The sequence below is a fragment of the Cyprinus carpio genome, chromosome A7 (genome assembly GCF_018340385.1).
Source record: "Cyprinus carpio isolate SPL01 chromosome A7, ASM1834038v1, whole genome shotgun sequence".
NCBI lineage: Eukaryota > Metazoa > Chordata > Actinopteri > Cypriniformes > Cyprinidae > Cyprinus > Cyprinus carpio.
Window position 1 is genome coordinate 8,618,581 of NC_056578.1, and position 18,571 is coordinate 8,637,151.

At 34.1% G+C, this 18,571-nt stretch overlaps 1 protein-coding gene across 3 annotated transcripts in view; it reads right to left on the minus strand.

Annotated features, from left to right (window-relative positions):
• adamtsl3 (ADAMTS-like 3) overlaps positions 1 to 18,571 on the minus strand; it is a 156,704-nt gene that overhangs the window by 62,816 nt on the left and 75,317 nt on the right. For all 3 annotated transcript variants that reach the window (XM_042759487.1, XM_042759486.1, XM_042759489.1), the window contains exons 4-6: positions 13,018 to 13,145; positions 6,479 to 6,524; positions 2,493 to 2,729 (exon numbers count right to left, since the gene is read on the minus strand). In XM_042759487.1, coding sequence (XP_042615421.1) covers positions 2,493 to 2,729; positions 6,479 to 6,524; positions 13,018 to 13,145 — 411 coding nt within the window. The remainder of the gene's footprint in view (positions 1 to 2,492; positions 2,730 to 6,478; positions 6,525 to 13,017; positions 13,146 to 18,571) is intronic.

The window sequence follows — 18,571 nt, forward strand, 5'->3', positions numbered from 1 at the left end:
ATTGATGATAGTATCTGATTTGGTTTGAGTATGTTGTGTTTCTTTGCTATGGGCCAAATGGAAAAGACAGAGTCCACGTCTACGGAAAACATGAAGAAATCTTTGAGAAAGTTTACCCAAAAATGAGAATTCTGTCATCATGTACGTACCATCATGTTGTTCCAAACCTGTATGACTTTCAGTTTTTGGTGTAACAGAAAAGCAAAGTTTAGCTGAATGTGTGTGATGGATGCCCTTGTCAAAGTAGTATGGATGTGGGTGGGTTTTTTTTTAGATAAATGAATGAAAACTTCCATAAAAGTAAGATTTGTGCACTATATTTAAAGCCTTCAAAGTCATATGATATCATTGTGTAAGGAATAGACGAACACATACATTTTTACTGTAATTTGGTTGAAATATTGCCCTCAAATCTTATTAAGACTTCCACATATTCAGATTTGTACATCTTGTTCAGTTACACAATGTGCATGAGCAAATGGATAAAACATGCCTTTTATGCACCATTTTTGAATATATTCAGAACCACAAAAAAGATTTTAAGTGTATTATGACTTGTTCCAGTCAGTCCACAAAAATCTAATGACTTCTGAGGACTTGAATATTGTGAACAAGTCATATGGACTACTTTTATGGTTTTTTGTCTTTTTTTGAGGGCTTCATAGCATTAACCCCTTTTCATCCTTCAGAATATTAATTTTTGCATTCCATATGGGAATAGAGAACAACATGAGTATATCAAACACAGCCAAGGAAACTTAAAAAAAATGCAAAGTTATTCAAACTCTAGGTGCACTGGAAAGCTATTTGCAAAATTAATGCAAAATTAGTGCTAAATAAACTCTATGCAAGTAATAATGTTCATTTCCAAGCAATTGGAAATTGTTTTTGGAAATCCTGCGTTTTTAACTTCCTAAAGCAGAGCCATGGTCAAATGGAAATTCAATCCCTGTCTTTCTGTGGATGCAGGCCACTTTCTCTCTTTTGTTCACACACAGACACAGAACTGAGGTTAATCTGGCAGAATCATGACCTAAATATACCCCAAATCCCCACATGTGTAACACTGAAAAAGAGAGACAGTTTTCCTATGTTTATGGTCATTATTTCATTATCTTTCCATTTTAGCTGCAAGGTTTTTTTTTTTAGGAAATGTGAGCTGCGCTGTTAGAAATATCCAGGATGGAAAACCTGTTGGCATCAGTAACACCAAACAATAACATTAAGCTTTTGGACACGCAATTAAAAAAGACTGATACTATGGCAGAAGCAGATGGTTTGGTAACTTCAGTGGATGGAGACTTGATCCATATATATTAAGAAAAGAATTGGATAAAACTGTAAAGCTTATTCTCACTGTGCTAATATTCCTGTAATGCATGTCAGAACAGGGCTAAAAAGGTCAAGAATTCTTCCTCGTAAATACTGAGTAGCCTTGGCTTCAAAAGAGCATTTTTCACCTCATCAGCAAACCTAGACTGAACTTTAAAGGACAGAGGTATTAACTTAAGCGCTGTAAATGCTCACTCAAGTAGTCTTATGTATAAATAACATTTTCAGATTTCAGTTTTTAACAGAACGTTTGGTTTTCTGGGAGTTTTGCCATCTCACACTACGTTCAAGTGCACCTGGTAAGCTCCCATTGTCATTAGACAAATATTTGATTAATTAATTGTTTTTACAATATTTCACAAATTCAAGCCAGAAACAAAGTAGAAAAACAGCCAAAAACAAGCCTATAAACAATGGACGTTCTGAAAAAAAGCTCTTCTTTCTCTTATAGCATTGTTAATTACAGTTGCAATACTATCAGACAATGATTATATATGTACAGTATCAAGCAAAGATCATGATTTTGCATAAAACAAATCAGGAATGATAAGTCATTGTGCTTCGTCATTGCAGTAAAGACCTTAAATAGACAACTGAGTAGGACTGGGCCGTATGACAATATATATCTTAGAGACAACATAAAGTGTCTATTGATAGAGGTTTTGCTAAATAGTGTATATATCGTGGAATGTAAATATATCCATGAAGTGCAGGATTGCTTAAAGTTATTGACATAGAAATATGCATGAATGAGAAAATAAAGCTTGGGATGTGTTTGATGTTTAAAAGAGTTAAACGCAATAAGCTGTGAAAAAAACAACTCAACTTTTGCAGCTTTAATAAGAATAAATGAACCTTTTATTAATATGGTGACATTTTATTTTATTACCATTTAAATTTTATTTTAATTATTTATTTTATTATAATAAATATAATTTATTATTGTGAAGTTTTATTATTCAGTTAAATGGTACTGTTAAATAATAAAACTAAACAAAAAAAAAAAATTTCTGAGTGAAAACTATTTCTACGCCAAATAAACAGTTTAGAAACCAGCTAATGCTCGTTAGGCACCCCTTATGGAAACTCTTATAATATAAAATGCACTGATATTTCAAACTCAAAGGGAGCTTATGTAGCTTAAGTTAATTGACGTTCACCTGACAAATCCCACTGATGCACATATCCAGAGAATCCGCTTTGCACCGAGTGCCGTCCAACACTTTGGGCGCCAGTTCCACCACCAGGCTTTTGCCCCGGGCTTGACATCGGAGTGCGCAGAGTGAAATAGGATCGTATGTCACAGGTATCCACTCATAGGTTTGTCCCTGGTACTTGATGTCGTTGTGGGCGGAGCATTGTTGAGATCTGAAGTCACCTGACTCTGGAGGACAGTCCTGATTGGAAGAAAGACATGGGTAAGAAAAATTTGGTAGCCACCAATTATTTCTCATATCTTTGGGTAGATTACTTACAAAATGCAGTTCGTTACTGAATAAAAATTACACTATGAAAATTACATTACACATTTTAGGTAATATAATCTGATTGTTTTTTCATTACTTTTAACTTAACTTGTTTATCACATTGATTTGAATGGGATAATCTTGTTCCATACTAAAAAAAATTAAATAAAAAAGGAATATGTATTATAACAACAACAACATGAAGTGCACTAAACATTAGTGACATTACTGTCAGGGTTTGTGAAAGAACAGCAGGGAGTTCATAAATTGATGAAACGCTAATAATTATTTATTACAATTAAACATCAAAAAACTCTAAATTTAAACTAGGGCTGTGCGATTAATCGAAATCGTAATAAAATCACGATTTGAGCGTGCGCGATTTCTAAATCGCTTTATAGCACGATTTTCCGCGGTCCCGACCTCCCGCTGTATGCTATCCAATCCAATCAGAATGAAGCGCACCTAGTGGAGCGCGAGAACAGAACAGACTGGGCATATGCCCAGGTTCACACACTCTGTCTGTGATGATTATTTTTTCCGAGGCCATGTTAATGGATCAGAACGTTCACGCTGCACGCGGTTAAAGATGAACAGAAAAGGTTAGAACTCGAAAGGTGCGAAAAGAATGAATATCTAGCGCATGAGCATAGAGAGAGTTGTGAGTGAGTGAGAGGAGACGCGTCCGGACGAGAGCAGCGTGTATCTGAGCACGCGTGTCTGGTTTTGTGACAGAGCAAAGGAAATCTGCGCGCGAGCGGACAGATTCTCGCTCGCGCATTATTTTAATGTGCTTTCGCGTTACAATAACTCGATGTAGGTGCTGTTTCTGCTGCTTATGCACATACTGTATACGCACTGCAAACGTGTGAACCTTTGGCAATAAATATATTTCAGCACCTGAGGCACCGCTACAATGAGCTCTATGACCAATGCATGGCAAAAAAAAAAAAAAAAAAAAATGGACACGTGTTTTATTTTTTTTTTTTTTTTTTTTGTTTTTTTTTGACGTATGTCTAGACATTTTGTTTGACATCTTTACTTAGTGATTATTTTGACTTATGTCTGTTCTAGAGGCATGTTACAACTTTTTGATAAAGCTCTCACTGGTTTTCTTTTGGAAATATGTTTCAAATTCATACTGAATGCATTTATGAATATAAAGCATGTCTGTGTGTCTCAAAATCGTGATTAAAATCGAAATCGCATAATTGATCAAAAAATCGTGATAGGTTTTTTTGTCCATATCGCACAGCCCTAATTTAAACACTCACTAAAGAATGCACAAACTGGAAGATTTTCCCAACATATATAAGCAACAGAAAGATTTAAAAGACAATTAAGAGTTAGGAAGAATAATGTAAATTATTAATAATTTACTGCCATTTTTAGGTAATTGTGTAATCAATAAAAAGTAACTGTAGTCTCATTATGAGTATTGTAAAATGTATTATAATCTAATTTCATGTATTTAATTTTTGTAATATGATTATGTAATCCAGATTACATAAAATCAGTTACTACACAGCAAAATCTTTGACTATAATATAGAAACTCTGACATTTAATAGGCCCAAAAATAGCTGACCTGACAATGTCACTGGAAATAATATTTTCTACTCAGCGAGATTAAATCGTGATCATGTGTGTAACATCATAAAGCTTATGCAGATGACTGGGTGCATTAACGAATGGTGACAGTGTAATTGAACTGTTTTGAAAAACAATATTTCCTATTTCATCTCCTGTGAACTGAAGAAAACCACAATTCTTCCTCTGCAGCTCGGGACTCTGAACACATTTAATCATTTGATCGGCTCAGAACCCCCATGTGCAAAGATCATCAGCGATGCATCTCCATCGATAGAGCGATTACAAATCACAAAGGCTTCAATGTCAGGATCAGTAATGGAAATAAAAAGAACAATTCGAAAATGAACCTCATCAACAGCAATTATAAAACCCGACAGGGAAGACCAAGTATCTGTTCTCACTGTTTTGACGGAAATGGGATAAATGTTATGATGGGAATCTTTCCCAGATGGCTCTGATTGGAATTGTGGGTGAAAGAGGAATGTGATTCCAGATGAAACCACTTCACTGGTAGAAAAACACTAGCTTTTGATTCAAATGCTCCTTGAGGGACACGGGCATCTAACAGCTCTCAAAATGAGTCTGTCAAGTCGTTGGGGACTATTGACTGAATCACAGGGCAAAATTCTGATTCCATAACAATTCCAACATCACAAACCAGACATCGCTAATAGAAAATGAACTTCACTTGCATCAGTAAAAGAATGTAAAAAATCAAGAGGGGTTAATGGAATCGAATTTCATGAAAATCATTTGGTTCCACACCAGTTTTTTTTTATTTTTTTTTATTCAAACTGGTTGTAAGGACCAGTTTCTCATTCCTACCATCAAAATGTACACGACATGAGATGCTTTCCCAGAGAAACGTCACATTTGTTTGCGTTGGAAAACCATATTTCAGTGCTTTTATGAGGGAACATAAAGATTCTCTGGGGAATGCATTCATTTTGCAAAAGAACAAAAGTTTCTTGAGGGAACACAATAGTTTTGCAAGAGAATGGAAATGTATTGCAAGAATGCAATGTTTCTCGCGGTTTTTGAGATGTTTTGTGGTTTATTGGAGGGTTTCTTTAGTGTTGGAAGAAAAAGGTACAAGAGCTGTCACTGGGGTGGTACCTTTTCAAAAGAGACAATTTTGTACCTTTTAGATACTAATATGTACACTTTAGGTACTTATATGTATCTTTAAGGTACCAATATGGACTCTTTAGGTACAAAGGTGTGCCTTTTGAAAAGGTATCACCCCAGTGACAGCTTTTGTACTTTTTTTTCTGAGAGTGCACACAATACTTTTGTGAGAACACAAGCAGACGCCAAATCATTGAAATACAATTATTATTATTTTCATCACAATAACCTCTTAGGGACTCCATACTCTTTGAAATGTTTCTGTTGATATATTTCACAGTGTTCACCAATATAATCGCATATTTTTGCCAAAATTGCATAGTATTATACTAAAAACTGCTTACAACACACTGTGTATGCTATTGTATTCTGTATGCTATTTTGGAAAAATATTTTAAAATACACTGCATAGTATGCAGTATGAAGTAAATAGTAAAAGATTTTGGCAACACTTTAGTTTAGAGACCAATTTTCACTATTACATTGTTGCTTATAAGCATGCATATTATTAGCATATTGTCTGTTTATTAGTATTACAAAGCACATATTAATGCGTTATTCTGCATGACTATATTTTAGATCACTTAATCCTACCTAACACCTACACTTAACAACTACCTTATTAATCTTTAATAAGCAGCAAATGTGGAGTTTATTGAGGCAAAAGTCTTAGTTAATAGTTAGTGTAGCTAATAGTGAGAATTGGTCCACCATTTTTTATTTTTTTTGGTCCAAAGCTTAAACATGAATTTATTGCAGGTTAAGTGCCTCTGGAGTAACCTGGGATTAATCCACAGAGCCATGAGTGTGTAACAGGACGAACAACCAATTAGTCCAAATATCGAATGAACGAACAAGCAAGGTATGAGAGGTCTGTTTATGAACTACAGGCACTCCAATTCTGTGTAAATCTGCTTCTGCAGACACAGATTGCTGGTGGGCCTCATAACATTGACTTACTGTGTTGCTGCATGTTCTGTAGCGGATGTTCCTGCCCTCACAGTTCCTGTGAAATATAAATACAAAACAAAATCAGATATGTTACAAAGGCATTGTTCTTCATTGTGGCACAGCCGCTCAATCTTTTGTCTCAACAGTAATCATTTTTAGACCTGCTCCTGATTATTCTCTCTTTAAACCACTCACTTGTTGATGAGGTTCTTTTTCTGTTTGTGTGCTTCTTGGGAACATAAAGTGAATGCATGCTATATTGAAAATAAAAAATATTATTTTCCATTGTGAAGTATTTTTCACGCAGACTGCCAGTCAGGTAATAACAACAACACTGTCAAGTATAAGTGCATTTTAATACATAAAAAAAATAAAAACAGGAAATGATTTGCCATTTTTGACTCTCTCCAAAAAACATGAATCCAGCTGCAGCTGTATGAAATGTGTTTGGAGAAGAGGATGTTTAGAGACAGAAAACTAGAAAAAAACGACAACAGGATATTGACTTTCTAAATGTTCTATTACCTCAGCCTGAAAACTTTAGCCTATCATATTTCAGCTCATTAATTCCGCTCAGAAGAGCAGCAGTCACCCTAAACAGAAAAGGTCCACATCACGACTTCTGAAGGGTGGAAAGAAGATGCAACCAGACTGTTATTAAGATCTCAATCTTTCTCTGCAATCATCCAGCTCTTGAGCGAAACGATTTAAAATGAAATTCTAGCTTTTAACTGAATATGGCATAGTATGCACTGCATATTGCAAACAATGTTTTTCTTTTTCTTTCTTTCTTTTCTTTTCTTTTCTTTTTTTTTTTTTTTTTTACAAATTAAGAGATTATTCCACATTGCTACAATGTTGTCGCACAACCTCACCATATTTGCTGCATATTTAATTCAACAAGAGGTATCCAGTTATCATAGTGGAAATAAAAATGACTATTTTGCATTTTAAATCTAAGTTTGTGTAAAAAAATAAAAATAAATTGTCAGATCAAATAATGAGTCATGCAAGATATTGGAGCTGATATTACTTCTGTCAGTCAGAGATTAATCACAGTTTGTAATGTTCCTATGTGCCATTTATGGGCAGAGTTATCTGAATATATATTACACCACATTAAGTTGGGAAAAAAATGTGACATCAGATGCCCCTTAAGATGTAATTAAAATGTAACATCTGATTTGTTTTCTTTTTCTTGTTGCTGAAATGTTACACTGCCATTTAAAAATGTTCAGTCTGTAAGATTTAATGTTTTTAAAATAAGTGCTCATGCTCACCAAGGCTGCATTTATTTGATCCAAAATATATTGTAAACAGTAATATAGAAAAAACTTAAAATAAGTGTTTTTTTTATTGCAATATTTTTAAAAATATAATTTATTACTTTGATGATAGAGGTGAATTTTGAAAAAGTCTTCTGAAAAAGTATAGATAGATAGATAGATATACCTTGAAATAAAATGAATATTAACTGAAATAAAATATTTTAAAATTTTATTTTTCAAGTAGTTACCAAGACCATATATAACTAAACCTAAACAAAAATAAGAAGCCATAATTAATACCGGTAATTAAAACTACACACACACACACACACACACACACACACACACACACACACACACACACACACACACACACACACACACACACACACACATATATGACAAAAACACAACAAAATTACTATAACTCCTAAATTAAACAAATAGAATAACAGAAACTAATAGAAACTATAATAGTATCTTAATGATACAAAAATAACACTGTTCAGAAATCATTCTAGTAATATTCTAGCTAATTTGATGCTCAAGAAACATTTCTCATTATTATCAATGTTGAAAGCAGCTGCTTAGCTGCTTAATATTCTTATACTCATTTTTTTCAGGATTAATTGATGAACATAAATTTTAAAAGAACAGCATTTATTTGAAACATAATTTCTTTGTAACTTTTTTGTAACATTATACGTCTTTACTGTCACTTTTGATCTATACAGTGTGTCCTTGCTGAATGAAAGTATTAATTTATTTAAATCATCTAAATTTTACTGACCCCGAGCTTTCTGAAAAGTACTGCAACCTAATTCATAATTCAACAAGTATGCACTGCATTCTTATTATTAAGGCTGCTTCAAGTCAGAATAGTTTTATTTGGTTAAACTTTCTTTTTCTATGGTCAGTCTTCTCTTTCAGGTCAACTACAGCCTGGCCTGTCTCCATCCAAACCATCAATGTCTGTTATTTTTTTACTCCAGTGCTCTTTAACAGGTGCTCTGGCCTGTGTGCATGTGATATTGCTGGGATGCTGTGATTCAGAATGAGCGTCTTTGTTCGTGACCACATAATCATCTGTGGAATCACTTCCAGAGCTTCCTGTAATCAGCAGAACGCAATCACAACACAAGCTGGCCCGTTGCTACAGCTCTTCTAAAGTTCTACTGACAATAAACAAAAGGAGGAAGAGAGCCGAGGTTATTCCAGTAGCACACAGACCCTACATGTTTGTGTGTTTTTTTTTATGTTAATGTTTATCTTTGCTTGTATTTTTTAAAGGGATGATGTTGTGTTTAATTTCAAAATGGTTTTATATGTGTTTTTTTTTTTTATGGGTATGAAATGGACGTGTCAAATATACCCAAGAACCATATAAACCAAAGAGTAAGACAAGGTACAAAAGCTTGACTTAAAATCTTTTTATGCACAATTGTTTTCAAAATTGATAATAATTCATGTTTTTTGAAGGCTGGAGTTATGGAGAAAATTCAGCTTTGCATCACAGAAATAAATTACATTTTAAAATATATTCAAATAGAAAACAGTTATTTGAAATTGTACAAATATTTCATAAGATTACTGTTCTCACTGTATATTTGACCAAATAAATGCAGCCTTTGAGAGCATAATTATCCATTAAGCAGACACCATTATTCAAAGCATGCATTTTGTTTGAATATTCTTGGAAAAAATGAATTAATCACACAGGAAGCATTTAATTACAAATCATTGAGAATCATTTTAAGTTGAGGGTCAGCAGAGCATTTCCAATGAGACCTAAAGCAAGGCGTAATTGGCCCAATTGTTTTCAGTTGGATCTAACCGGTCAATTAGCTTTAAATGAGTTCCATTTTCTACGTGCATTGCTTTAGCTTTTGGCATCTACCCTCCAGCTATGAAGTTATGGGCACTGAGCTACAAAAACACAACTGCGTCCAACACAATAAAAATACAGATATCAGTATTAATGTGCAGAAACAAATAAGCCCTTCACTGGGTGTTTTCCACTGTTGCGCTATCAAAACATTGCTCTGTTTGTTTCAGTAAGGTCCGATACACCTGAAGAGAGCTATCTGTTAGCATTCCCATTCATTTCAATGGCAGTTAGTCAGTACATAATTTCTCTCTCATGTTTGGAGTCGTAAATAGCATGTGACTAATTACTCCAGAGCAGTAGAAAAAAAGACTTCATGGCAGTGTTGACTAGCTAATGATGTGGGGAAGTTGTGGCCTAATGGTTAGAGAGTCGGACTCGCAATCCAAGAGTTGTGAGTTCGAGTCTTGGGCCGGCAGGAATTGTAGGTGTGGGGACTGAATGTACAGCGCTCTCTTCACCCTCAATACCACGACTGAGGTGCCCTTGAGCAAGGCACCGGACCCCCAACTGCTCCCCGGGCGCCGCAGCATAAATGGCTGCCCACTGCTCCGGGTGTGTGTTCACGGTGTGTGTGTGTTCACTGCTGTGTGTGTGCACTTTGGATGGGTTAAAAAGCAGAGCACGAATTCCAAGTATGGGTTACCATACTTAGCTGTATGTCACATCACTTTCACTTTTCACTAATGGAACTCGGTACCAAACCTTTTATTAACAACTATACTGAGCTGTGCAACATGTCCTCGAACCAATACGCCCGTATAGTTCGTTTGTCAAAATCCCTGAAATACGACCCATCAAAGCGTATACTACAATTACGCCCTTATCGGCAACAGGACACTTTCATATTAATGCTTTGTATTCTTTTATCTGCGCTATAATTCGGGATTCGTATAGCTCAGTTGGTAGAGCATCGCATTAAACAACGATGTGCAATCATGTGATCATGCAATCATGGGTTTGATCCCAGAGACATACATGCTCATAAAATATATATGCACTGTAAATCATGATTTTGCATGATTTCTGTGAGGGTAGATTAAGTGGCGGGGTAAGGTGTGGTCATTCGTACGAATTTGTACGAATTAGCCACCTAGTAAAATATGTACGAATTGCCGTGAGATCAGGTTGGACCATGTAAAAAGTCCACACACTGCATTTAAATAAATGCACATTTTGATTGGTAATGACAGTCATACATCATTTCATTACGACAGGCGCAACACGACGCCTGCTAGAGGGCACTTAACTTTAAAACCTAAATATAGGTTGTAATAAGGTGGTGCACAAACATACCTATAAGGTTGTTTTTTGTTGGAGGACAGTCTTGTGCTGTAATGTCATGTCCATTTAAGGGGTATGACATGGGGACAAAACAAGCAAGGAACAGCTAAATATAACTCAGGAGTAGAACTATCGCCAAAATATTAGCCAATGCATGCAATCTAAGCATTTTTTGAGTGAGTAAAAGTGAGTTGAGAACTTGAGAAAAACAGACGCCACCTGAAACCTACGCCATTGATTAAGGCAGTGTTCACTATAAACCCTAACACTCAAAATAATTAATTGGTTTGAGAAGGGCGAATTTAAACAAATTAGTTAAAACAAATCAACTTTTATGAGTATTTAGATCTTTATTTTTATTTTGAGTTCACAAAACTGACACATTTATTTACCAATTAAATAAAAAACACTTTGAATTGTTTCATTGTTTTGAGTTTAATGAACTTGTTTCTTTTAATTTAGACAAAAACAAATAGTAATAATAATTAATTTAGTAGTGTTTAATGTAATTTTTTTAAATTGAGATTATATGACAAATTTAAGTTAAATGCATGCATTTATACTAATACATATTAACTGAACTACCTCAACCTTTTTATTTGAGTTTTGCCAACTTGTGTTTGGCTAGTCAAATTTTCTAATTTTCATAGCACTACACTTTACAGAAGAAACATCTGATGAATATCTAAGCATATTAAGCTGGAATAAGACCAATTTTAACAATAAAAAAGAGACATTTCACATTACAAAGTTTACGATTATGAAGTTAGCAAACTTTACTTTTTAGTCAATGAAGTTAAAAACAAAAAAACAAAACTAGCCAATTAGCATTTCAAGACTATAATATTATACCCAGAAAACACATTTTGCTGTATCCATGAATGATTAAATTCTCTCTGCTTTATTTTAATGTAATGGATAATTAATGGTATGTGTAACATTATTATTTGAGCAACCAAACCTTTTTTCTTCCCTTTAGAAGGAGAAAGTAAGACAGAAATAGAAGGGGAATTAGAAGGAGGGAGAAAGACAGACTGTTAAAATCCAAAGTGTTTGTCATGTTTTCCATTCTTTCTGGAAATGAAGCACTTCTCGGTCCTGTCTGAGGTCAGCCATAACCACGAGTGGCCTGACATCACAATGACAGATATCTGCTGTTGATGGCTGAAATCAACTGTGGGGCTGTCATAAACAGCACAACATGACAAACACAGATATCTGACAGGTTTTACACTATATGCGCTTCTCTGTGAAAACAGATTACAAATAACTTAGCCAAAAGACATCTGTCTCTAAACAGGAAAGTCAATTTAGTTCTCAGAAAAGCATCATTTATTTGCAAAAGCCATTTGCTTTGATATAATGCAATACAATATAATGATTTTAAAGTGTGACTGAAATGTCCAAATATGTTTTGGTGCACCTGTACACTGCAAAAAATAAAAAATAAATAAATAAATAAATAAATAAATAAATAAATAAAAATACCCTGTTAGATCTGATTGGCAGAGATATACCATAAAAAATATGATGAAGTTGTTTCAGGTAATCTGGAATGACAAATTGATGCCAGCATATTATACATCTTGTATAGTGCATCAGTTGTTAATATTGAATAGTATTGAACTATCAAAATTGGGTTTTTACCTCAAAATGTACTGATAACCACCATGATTATACAGAAGGTAAAACTTCACTTGCATCATAAGTGGCCCGTCCATAAAATATGGCCATTACTCAAAAACAGATGGTGTGCAAGGTCAAACACACAAAACACTGTCAGGATAACAGACATGACACTGCCATAAACATTCACTAAATAACATAAGTGGTTGGAAATCACTGTTGTAGTGTAATGTTGTATACATGCATTTGTTGTTGTCATAAAGCAATCCACCGTTTTCACAGAATTTCGTACCCGCTCACCAAACTTACAGCAGTTTGGGTGGAATGTGAGAAAGAAACAGAAGCCATTCGCTTTATTAGAAGTCAGTGTGCCATCAGTATGATTTTGAAACTGATATTTCAAGATTACACACAGTGGCTCTAAAGGAAGGTTTAGTGTTTGATATGTCATGAAGTTATGAATGCATACGTGTGCACTTGCTCACCCTCCATTGAGACACCTGCGCAGAGAATATGAGGCTCCGCCTCCACAGGTACGAGAACAGTCACTCCACGTGCCCCAGGCATCCCAACCGGTGTCCCTCTCCTCATCTGAGCGTGTCGTCCTTGAAGACTGCAAGACACATAAACACCAACATGTACTAAAGTGTACTACTTTCTAATGCTAAACCTCAAATAACAATTTAAAATGCAGAATCCATTCTGCATGGCAGTCTGTGTTTCTAATGTTATAGATGCATGACCAGGCAATTGTTGATGTCCTCTGTTGACAAGAAAAAATATTTATTTACAATGGCTACTGTCAACTACTTGGTTACCAACTTTGTTCAAAATATATTATTTTGTGTTCAACCGAAGAAAGACACTCACACACACTCATACAGCTTTGCAACAACTTGAGGATGAGAAAATGATGACAGAATTTCATTTTTGAATGAACTAACCCTAACCTTACTCTAAACCTATCCCAAACCCATTCACACCAAGGACCACACTTCAGTGATAAAAACAGAAAAGAACAATATCGTTGGAATCACTTTCAGAACTATTTATTCCAGCTGATGAATGATAAAAACATCAACAGCCAATCAAAATCAATCAACTTTAAAGAGCTTGAGCATTTAAAGAGGCAGACGACAAAACTGCAGCAAGCCTATAATAAACAGAACATTACCGTGCATTGGTGTGGATGCTAATATAGCCATCAGCAACCATTCATAGCACTCCAGTTTATTTTTCTATTATACAGTAGATGGATGAATTTGAATGACCAGGCAACTGATGTGTTCTGCTGACAAGTAAAAAGGCAAGACATTGCATTATAATGGCCTGTTGACAGCAAGAATGATAACTTAAAAAACAAAACAACCTCCACACCAACAGACAATAACATTATGTTTATTATAAGCACGACCTGCATTTTTGTCATCTGCCATTTTAAATGCTCTTTAAAGTCGAGTGGACTCTGATTGGCTGTCGTTCATCAGCTGAAAAAAATTTTTCACAATTGGATTCCAACAATATAGTTCCTGTGAGTTTTCTTTTAAATTTAGAACTAAAAATCTTTTTTTTTTTTTTTTTTTCCTAAATTCTAAACCTTTTTAAATCTTTGGACTTTCAATGATGCTCAATGATGCCCTCTACTTGTAGATCTCAGATTTCTCCAGTTTTGCACTGAAAAATCATATTACTCTCAAATGGGAATGTTATTGCTAGACAAAGATTTTTATTTATTTTTTTCGAGGAAAAACACTAATTCATTCTCCAGTATTATTTATGTTTGGTCAGCCACCTATCCACTGAGCTCTTCCACTCTTCCCACCAGTAAATCCCTCTTGGACACCGGCTACACGCTGACCTTGAACATTAGCTGGGCTCCCAGTGTTCCAGAATACTTCTGCTTGATTTCTTTACCCACTCAAACTCTCCTGTGTGTTGATACAATTTATACAGCAAAATATACTCACGTCTAGCTATGACCGATTTTTTATTTAGTGTTAAATCAATTGAAGCTCACATTTACCGAACACAACCTCCCATGTGTCTGCATCTGAAAGCAACCAAGACTGTAATTAAGCAATAAGACACGAGAGATTTGCGTCGCATCTAAGAACAACCCTGTCCTAGAATCTCATTCACGTAAGATTTGGGACATATAGCGCCATTGCACTTCGGGTGTCCCGAGTTCCATCCTGGCTCGTGGTCGTGGACCTTTCCCGATCCCACCCTCCTCACTCTCTCTCACTTCGCTTCCTGTCTAGCAACTGTCCTATCATAATATAGGCAAAAATGCCTAGAAAAAAAAGCCTAGAAAAAAAAAAAGACTTGTTAAGCATGACGTCATTGATTCCATTGGTTCATAAGCATAGTGCTGTTTAAAATATGCCTAATGAATGAGATTCAAGTGCTGCAGTGGAGGGCAAGATTTTCAGTAAATAACAACTGGTTAATCGGATGATTAACTAATTGACAGAAATGTAATTTTTGGACCAATCTGTTTCTTTAAATCTCTTTAGTGTACAGAAAAAAAAAAATCATAAAAAAAAAAAGATTATTGTGAAATATTATTCCAATTTATAATGACTGTGTTCTATCTTAATATATTCTAAAATGCAATTTATTCCTGTGATCAAGGGCTGAATTTTCAGCTTCGTTACTCCAGTCTTCAGCATCACATGATCTTTCAGAAATCAATATTCAGAAATCAGAAACACAATAAATATTTATTATTATTTTTATTAATGTTGAAAACCGTTGTGCTGCTTAATATTTTTGTGGAAACCATGTTACATGTTTTTTTTTTCAGGATTCTTTGATGAATAGAAGGTTCAAAAGAGCAGCATTTATTTGAAATAGACATCTTTTGTAACATTATAAAATGACTTTTCTGTCACTGTTGATCAGTTTAATGCATTCATGTTGCAAAAAAGTATTTAATTTCTTTCAAATAAATAGACTTTTGAATAGCAGCGTAGGCCTCTTTTAACAAGGCTCTCTGATGGATAATGTGCAGCTGTTCTGTGGGAAAGGTCGGTTTCTTTCGGCATTCTACAAATTCTTGCTCATTTTCGTTTGGAAAATGTAACATCTCTGCTTGTACAGTTCTATTACCATGAATGTGTGTGTAGAGGCTTTCTTAATTTCAGTTGTTGGATCGCAGTCCTAGTTAAACAGTCTGTCAGTAGTTGCCAATGAAAACAGACTAGCAGCGGTGGGCTTTGACTAGCTAGCCTCACAGCGCTGATGGGATGTCAGCTTTTACAATGATCTAACAGTGATCCATTGCCCTGAAGACTGAACTTTCCAGTCAAGAGAGATGCTGTAAATTGCCCTCAGATTGAATTTCAAATCCCTATTGTTTTAAAAGTTACTATTGCAGGGTCTTCCATAAGACTTCCTGACTTCTTTATGGTTTCTCCGCAGGCTCACCAGGTACAAAAGCAGCCAGTTTACTCCTGTCTCTTCTCATTACAAATCCCTGACCTGAAAATGGGACTTGAAGAACTCATATCAATGCTTTAGAGGAGACATCAACACTCGTTTATTGTCTACGCTGAAGCTGAGGACTGTATTGGCTAATGCAAGCTAGATGTTAGCTTAGTTCAGGTTTCATTAGTCATGGTTGTCAAGCCCTGTGTATAAACAATGGAACTCAAACAGACATTACATAACGAGTGAAATATTTAATTTTGTGCTACAGTTTAGTGAGCAACACCTTTAAATTGACTAACTAGTAAATTTAATAAATAAAATTTTACTTAATATAGTAGAACAGATATATATCGTTATTAAACCAAAAAAAAAAAAATTAAACATTGTTTACAATAATTGAAATAAAGTTGAAATAAAATAAAATATAAATATTAGGTGAGCAAAAAAAAAAAAAAAAAAAAAAAGTTGCCTTCGTGTATAAGTCAATAAGTTAAAGTAATAAAATTACTAAAGGTAAAACTGAAATAAAAATAAAAATAAATTGAAGGTATATAAAATGTATCAAGTTAAAAAGAAAAGTGAAAACAAAAAAATAAAAGTAGACAAACAAAGACATATAAAATTAAAAAAATAAAAGTGAAAACAACTAAAATACCTTTAAAATATATGTATAATGTATATGTGTAAAAGTATTAAAATACAGAGGAATGGTATTTAAAAAAAATTATATACCCTTTATATAATATTAAAAAAACAACAACATAAAATTAAAATTAAAAAAACTAAAATAACTAAAAATATATATTTCATATATATTGATTTTTTTTTACTTTTATTTTCACTTTACAATTTAATTACAGATTAAGTACACACACACACACACACACACACACACACATATATACTGTTTATATATATATATATTATATATATATATATATATATATATATATATATACACTTACACACAAACACAAACAAAATAAAATTCAAAGTTAAAAACTAAAATTACTGAAAAAAAAAGAAGAAAGAAATATATATGTACTGTATGTATATGTATATATATATTTTTATATATATATATATATATATATATATATATATATATATATATATATATATATCTATAAAATATAAATAAAATCTAAATAAAATATGTATGTAATTAAAGTAATTTGGTTATTTCTTTTTTAATTTCACTTCTTAATTAATTTTTTTAGATTAAGTTCTATATTGTATTCATTTATTTTACTTATCCTTTAGATGATTATTTTTTTTGCAGCATGAAGCTCAGTCCAATGGTGGGACCAAATGCTTGAAGCCAGAATGAATGTGAGAAACTAAATGACAGGGAGACCACGCAACAAATGTGTGACTCAGAAAACCCACAGTATTCAGTGGGTTCTCTGGTGTGTCGTTTAATAGGTTTAGGAGCGCCCAATAAACGACACACCAGAGATCCCAGTGAAAATCTGAGAAAATAAGAGCAAGAGATGGCAGACTCTGCTGGCAGCCGCACACAGACGTGCTGTTCAGCGTCTCCACAGCATCTCATGACTGAGCTCTCCGACGCCTACAAAGAGACGTACAGAGGTGTCATTTCAAAATACTGGCTAATGTCTGGCAACAGAGGAAAACCAAACACCTCGCTCAGGTTACGCACAGATTTCTGATCTAGCACGCAGTCACATAGACTTTGTTTACATTATGATTTCATATTGACTTTAATATTCAGTCTTTGAATTCAGATGCACTACACACCCTCAATGCCAAATGTAGCCTGTCGTTATTTAATTCAGCACATTTAACAGAATTAAACGCCTAAAAATTAACCCCATTTATGTTTCTGGTGTGTTTGTTTTTAATGAAGTGAAAGAAATTAGTGTCAGGAAGTTTGCAAGGGCAAAACATTTCAGTAAATATGAATTTAGTGAAAGCTATGGCACCGTGTGGGAATTTCTTCTTTCTCCATATTATTCCTTGTCGTATCCAACACCTGCCTGCAATCATTCAGTTGTGTGAGAGTTGTTTATGTATTGTTTTAATGACGTGAAAATTGCTAAATAAACAGAATCTGAATGTTTAGTTTGTGTTTCCCAATCATTATGCCAATTTAGCATTTTGAGCGCAAGGGCCTCAACATACACTAAATCATTCTTTAAAATATAATAATGGTGATTGATAAGGCATCTATTTCTCATGCAAAGTTATGAGGGAGAATTTTGTTAATTTCCTTAACCTGAAATAGTAAACTTTGCTGCATAACTTTTTGAGCACTGTTTTTACTACAGACATGAATGATGATAAACTTACAGTGAAGGAGGGACCTAAGCCATAAACCAGGACTTCAGAGGGGTGGGTCTTGGAAACCATCCAGAACACCCTAGCAACTAAATAGCAATGCACTAAACGCCCTTCAAAACAGCTTAGGAATCACATGGCAACCCACTCATAAGATTCCAGCATCATGAGGGTTTTAGCTGGTCAAGCATATCTCTTAGAAATTTTCAAATACAGGTATCTTAACAATTACTTAGAAATGGAACTAAAGGAGAAAGAAAGAAAAAATAAGTTAAATTAAATAATAAATCTGTAATTGAAATAAAG